The sequence below is a fragment of the Haplochromis burtoni genome, unplaced genomic scaffold, assembly GCF_018398535.1.
Source record: "Haplochromis burtoni strain Fernald_Lab_line unplaced genomic scaffold, NCSU_Asbu1 Contig_1274, whole genome shotgun sequence".
NCBI classification, from domain to species: domain Eukaryota; kingdom Metazoa; phylum Chordata; class Actinopteri; order Cichliformes; family Cichlidae; genus Haplochromis; species Haplochromis burtoni.
In genome coordinates this window covers 46662-53288 of record NW_024583635.1, presented here as the reverse complement: position 1 = coordinate 53288, position 6627 = coordinate 46662, and the positions used below count along the sequence as shown (strand labels likewise).

The 6627-nt window shown below is 40.0% G+C and overlaps 1 protein-coding gene across 1 annotated transcript; it reads left to right on the top strand.

Moving 5' to 3' along the window:
• The first annotated feature begins 2505 nt into the window (after positions 1 to 2505).
• On the top strand, positions 2506 to 3879 carry LOC106632665. The gene is made up of 2 exons (XM_014331000.2): positions 2506 to 2674; positions 2828 to 3879. The coding sequence occupies exon 2, from the start codon at positions 2836 to 2838 to the stop codon at positions 3877 to 3879; it is 1044 nt and encodes a 347-aa protein (XP_014186486.2). The 5' UTR covers positions 2506 to 2674; positions 2828 to 2835.
• The last annotated feature ends 2748 nt before the right edge of the window (positions 3880 to 6627 follow it).

The following is a 6627-nucleotide window of genomic DNA, read 5'->3' as shown; positions in this document are numbered from 1 at the left end:
TAAAGGGATCTCTGGCTAATACGTCGGGTTCGTGTCGGGCTCGTAGCGGGCTCGTAGCCGAAAAATAGCTTTACTTTGTTGTGTGGGTAAACTCTGCTTGCGAGAGACAGAGAGAGGCCTTGAAAGGCTGCTGCAACGGAACTTATTGTTTCGGAGGAAAACACGAACAAAGTGTACAGTCGAGTCTTAATAGCTTACTTACAACTGGGCTCGTCAGGCACTTTTCTTGGCTACAGTGGTTATTATTACATTTACATGCTTCCAGCTCCCGTTTTTGCTCAATGACAACTAGTACTTTTCGACTCTCCTTTTTCTACCACCTCGTGCTCACAGACACATAACGAGTATGGCAGTCCATTCTCCCTGCAGCACGGACTACACTGCCCATGAGGCTACATTCTTTAGAGCTATACCTGTAGCATTCTGCCTATTAGCTTAGCACAACAACAACAACAAAAGGCGCTCTCTCACCCAGGAAACACGCAGAGCGAGAGCGTCACCCTGTAACCATGGCAACCGCAACGCTGCCGCCTGGAACTACTGTCAAACAAAACCAGGCACTTATCAACTGTCACCTCAGAGCCTGGATTGTACATATGTGGAGGCGCTCCACCCACCTGTCCCAAATGTTCCTGATGGCAGCCAGTTTGTCATTTTGTCCTGTATCTCTGTTATCAAATTGAATAATTCTTGAAAGGACACGAAATTGTTCTAAGGACATGGTTGCTCGGAATATTGGCCTGCCAGACTCTGCATCCCACAGACTTTTTGTAGCCTCATTGTTTGAGCGATATACTCCGGCTAAAATCAACAGGCCTATGTCATCAAAAAAATCAACTAGGGCATGTGTTTGATTAACAAAGTAGTAATATGTTTACATCACATGAAGAAATCATTTTTATGCTCATTAAATGATTCATTCTTTTTTGTTGAATATAAATCAAAGAAAACTTTGATGAGTTAAATTCGTTCATGGCAATCCAATGAGAATGAGGTCCATCAAACCAAGGCTCTGATAGCGTCATGTATTGCGCATGCTCCACGCCCACCGGATGCGGAAAGGTCCGTTGAGAAGTGAACGAGCGCACGTGGAGTTACTTCTTTGGCATACCTGATAGTGAGGTAAGCTAATATTTCTTGATATATTTATTTAGGTTAGTGGAGTGAGAGATAAATACTATGTAGTTAAAATTTTTTACCTGTGTAGTGTAGATTGAGGAGTTTTATATATAGCAGGGAGGTTGTAGACCCAAACATTTTTCAAATGTAAGTCGGTGAATTTATTTTTTTTTAAAAACTTAACCGGAGTCGCTAATTGTTGCAACAGAGCAAAAACTGATGAGGTTATTTTGGTAAGTTCGTTTTTTGTTTTTGTTTCTGTCAACTTTGAATGAGGTTGTGTTTCATGGTTATCTGCGTGGGTAGGACTGTTTTTCTTCTCTGGAGTTAGCTAACTTTGAAGAGCGGGAAAGCCGCGTAGAGCCGTAACGTCTTCGCATATAGCTCCGTGAATGACAGGTTACTTTCTGCTTAACTGGAGTTGGTGATTGTTGGTAGTAGTGGTAAGACTGACCGACATGGTTTGGGTGATTTTATGAGTGTTTTATGATGCTCTATCTAAAATTCCTGTTTTTGTCAGTGGAGTTTAGTCGCGGGCAACCGCATTAACTGGATTGATGAAAGGTTTAATTCAACTAAACCAGCGTTTAGGGGAGTTAATAACAAGGAGTAAGATAAAATCTGTCACAATAATTGCATGTGCATTTTATTTTTTTGTAATATATTCACTTAGTTTTCGAATTCAGAATGATTTAGGTGGATAATTGTTCGGGTTATAGTTTCTCTGGTGCTCTGCATTAAGGCTGACTAACGGTGCGTTCACACCGAACGCGATAGACGCCCCTAGCTGATCGCGTGCACATTTGCACCTCGAAGCGCGTCCAGCATGAACTGGTCGAGCTTTAAGATATGCAATTTTCACGCGTATGAAGAAGAGATCTGGGAGGAAGTAGTGCCAGACGGTATGTTATTAAAATGGCAGCTGTCAATCTAGCGTTTGAAGAAAGAGTCTCCCTTCTCTATTTGCTGTGGAGAGCAGAGCAGTGCGTAAAGGACGTCCTCACCGTACCTGGGTCCATCAGGTCTTCCACAAGCGTGAGCAGTTTGGTGAGTTTCACCACTTGCTCCAGAAGCTGCGTCTGGATGACGGCCGCTTTCAGCTGTACCACCTTCTGTCCCTTGCCGAGTTTGAGGAGCTGCTGTCCCGCAGATTTTACCAGCTCGAGCGGTAGACGTGATAAGCGCGAATGCACAAAATGCACCACACAAACTGCAGCGCGTATTTTACTTCGCGCTTCAAAGGCGTCAGTCGTGTGAAGTAGGCAGAAAAGCGTTTTCTCAATGCAAATCTGCTTCCGAAGTTTAGCTGGACCCCCAGTCGCGCTTCATCGTGCTCCTCCATTGACCAATGTAAACCTGAAGCTCTGGTCGCGTCTATCGCGTTCGGTGTGTATGCACCGTAACAGTCTTCACATTTCACAGTATGTAGATATTAACACAAATTTTTCAGAGTAATAACTTTGTTTTAATTCATTTCTCTCCCCAGAAATACATCACAAAATAAAACCACATTCCCATGCTCTGAGATTCTTATGCACCTCCTCAACAATACATGGTAAGTTCATGTTTGCCTTATTATTATTATTATGTTATTTATTTATTTATTTATTTATTTGTTTATTTATTTATTTATTTATTTATTTTTTGGATGATGCAGAAGTTTAATCTCCTTGACGTTTTTCTAATGCATATTTCATTTTTTTATCAGAGACGTGTATGTGGCAGTGCAAGCATTGTGTTACCAGAGAGAGCAGCAGGTACAAATTACTTCAACATTATAAACTACATCATCATTACGGAATAGGTCAACATTATCTGTGCATATATGTTAATTGTCCGTGCACATTTAAGACTTGGAGTGGACTGAACACTCATGTCTATAAAGCTCATTCATCTCAGTTTACACAGACAGCTTCAAGTTCAGTAACTTTTAAATGTGAGTTATGTGACTGCAGTGACGTCTTCTCTGAGAGAGATTTTTTTGTCCATATTGGAACACATATGCGAAGTAACGAGACATTTAGTTGTGTGTTTCTTGGTTTCCCTTTCAAGACAAATATTTACAATACATTTTATACACACAAAAAGAGGAAGCATCATCCACACACACTTAAAGATTTTAAAGACAGTGTAGTTACACGTGTGGACCCAGTTCAAGTGATAGAGTCCTCTGATAACGTAAGGACTAGCTGTTCTGAAGATGTATCCTATGGTGAATTTGAAAGTGAGTCAGTGACAGAATGTGATAATAGTGCTGTTGAAAATCAGCCCGAACTAATTAAACGGAAATTAGCAGTAATAGTTTTGAAATTGGAACACATATTTCATGTTCCAGCAAAAGGATTAGATGAGTTCTTAGAGGAGTTAGTTTTTCTGTTGAGTTCAGCTAGTGTACCTCTGACAAAACGTACAATTACAGAAATTTTTAAGAGCCATAACCTCCATATTAGTCAGGCTGTTATTGAAGAGCTTGCAAATTCTGTATGTGTTTCTAACCCTGTGGCTAAAATATTGGGAAAGTGTGGCCCTCTTGCCACTCCTTATAAAAGAAAACTATACTACATACAAAATTTTAGGGTTGTAGAGCCTGTTGAGTATTTTTTATCGATAGACCAAAGGAAGTCATTTCAGTACATCCCTTTATTACAGTTATTGCAGGAAATATTGAGTCACAATAAATTGCTGGATAGAGTGATTGAAGAACAAATAGCTCAAGAAAATAGAGAGAATCTGAATGGTGATCAGAGTTTACAGACTTGAATCAGAATCAGATCAGAATCAGAATGGGGTTTATTGCCAGATGTTGAGGTTTACAACATTAGGAAATTGCTGCGGTGCTTCAGTGCAAACAATAAGAATTAAAGTGCTATGTAGAAAGAAAGATATGTGCATGAGATATACATGAGATATATGGGACATATAAAGAACTTTCTAGATGGTGAGAAGTTGAGAATTTCTATTAACCTTTATATTGATGATTTTGAGGTTTGTAATCCTCTTGGGACCTCACGGAAAAAGCACAAGCTTTGTGGTGTATATTGGGTCTTGGGCAATTTACCACCTGGTTCTCATTCAGCCCTTTCATCCATTTATTTGGCAATCCTTTGCAAGAGTGAAGATTTGAGGACATTTGGGTTTGAAAAAGTCTTTGATCCACTTTTGAGAGATCTGGTAACCTTGGAGCAACATGGTGTGTTCATCAGTCAGTTGAACGAGTGTATTAAAGGAACTGTGAGCTGCGTCATAGCTGACAACCTAGGAGCCCATGGGCTGGCAGGTTTTGTGGAAAGTTTTTCTGCTGAATACATATGCAGATTCTGTACAGCTAAAAAATCTGAAATAAAGTCAGTGACTGCTGGTGATTTTGAGCGTAGAACACCGGAACTTCATGAATTCCATTTGAAGCAGTGCACAAGAAACAGCAAGTGTCTTGTTGTGGAGTTAAGCGAGATTGTATTTTGAGTAAGAATCTGAGCCATTTTCATGTCACTGCAGGCTACCCTCCAGATGTAGCACATGATCTGCTAGAGGGCATAATACCAGTGGAGCTTGCGCATTGTTTTTCTTTTTTAATCTCTAAAAAGTATTTCACCTTAGAAAAACTTAACAACTTGATCCAAAATTTTGAGTATAAATGGGCAGATAAAACCAACCGGCCTCTTTGCAATTCCCTAGACTTTCTCATTAAAAAAATATTGGTGGAAATGCACATGAAAATTGGTCTCTACTTCGTTTGTTGCCTCTAATTATTGGTCCACTTGTTCCAGAGGATGAACCTGCATGGCATATTGTTTTGGATCTGAAGGACATTGTGGAGCTTGTTGTAGCCCCTGTCCAGTCTGATGAGTCGATTTCATACCTTGAGTGTAAAATCAGTGAACATCGCCAGAGATACCAAGAACTTTTTCCAAACAACAGTCTTCTCCCTAAACATCATTATTTGGAGCACTACCCTGCTCTGATTCGGCATTTTGGGCCTCTTGTCCACAAATGGACAATGAGATTTGAGGCGAAACATAGTTTTTTTAAACAAATTGCTCGCCATACAAACTGTTTTAAGAACATGCCTGTTACACTTGCCAAAAAACATCAGCTCGTGATTGCCTCTGACTTGCACTCTTCTGACCATAAGACACCTTTAATGGTAAATGTTGGCTCATCAGTACCAATTGATGTTCTGAAAAGTGATATTGCAGTAGCTATAAAGCAAAGATTACCAGATGAAAATGATGTCCATATTACAAAAAGCGTGTCATACAATGGCATGAACTACAGCACAGGAATGATAGTTGTTCATGGGCAATTATTTGGTTTGCCAGAGTTTGCAGAAATTCTGCAGATTTTCATTTTGCATGGCAGAATATACTTTTTTGTAAAAAAGTTCTCTGCTTGCTATCGAGAGCACTTCAGAGCTTTTGAACTTGACATGTCACATGCGAGAGAGGTGTCTCTGATTGAGCATGGGGAACTACTCGATGACTACCCGTTAGCTGCCTATTCAGTGGGAGGCCTGCGTCTGGTTACTCTGAAGAGATACACTAACTTGCAGGGTAAACAGGAGTGATGTTTATAAGTATTTTCCCCCTATATCACCTGGCACAGTAAATAATACATCATACTTTGCAGACCAATTGCTACTTAATTTATTGAGAGTAGATTTTTTTTAAGCATCTTATGCAAGAATCGTCATTAATTAGAAGAATGCAAGACAAATCTGGAAAATGCACTATTCACTTCTCCAGTAAAAAAAATTCCTTGAGGCCAAGGTGACATCATCAAATTATAGTTGATATTAGAATTTGTTACACACACTCACACAATAGTCAATGAGTACATCTTTATTTATTTTTTAAATATTTGATATTTGTCCAGGTCAGCATGATGCCCCAGCCCATAAGACTGAGGATCATTCTCGGAGAAGATGATGCCAGGAAACTAATTTTACCAGCTGGGATATCAGACTCCATTGAGGAATTGTGTCAGGAAATAAAGACAAATTTTGGAGTGCAACAGGATTTTCGTCTTCAATATCAAGATCCTGATTTCGGAAATGATTTTGTAAATCTGACTGCGATCTCTGAAATTAATGATAAAGCAACTTTAAAGGTTGTATACTTGGATAGTGTGCAGTTGCAAAGTTTTACAGAAGATGGAGTGACATGTCAACCAGTGCGAAGTCCAACACATTCCTTTTCAAGCTCTTCAGACACAGACAATACAAGGCCCGTTTCATCGTCAGGTTCATCACCGTCTACAAGACTGTCAGTGTGGCCAAGTGTCTTCACAGTCCCTCGTTTCAGCTATGAGGCTGAACTGCAACTTGAAAAGGCCAATGCTGAGTTCATTGCTGGTGGAACTCATTTGACCCCCTCACCAAAACTGAAATCCCACCTTTTAGAAAGGCTGGCTGAAGAAATAATAAAATTTAAAGTCTATCCAACTGACAATGACCTGAATGAAGTTGCAGAAGCCCTTGTCAAACAGCATCCTTGTCTGAGGGAGCAGGGA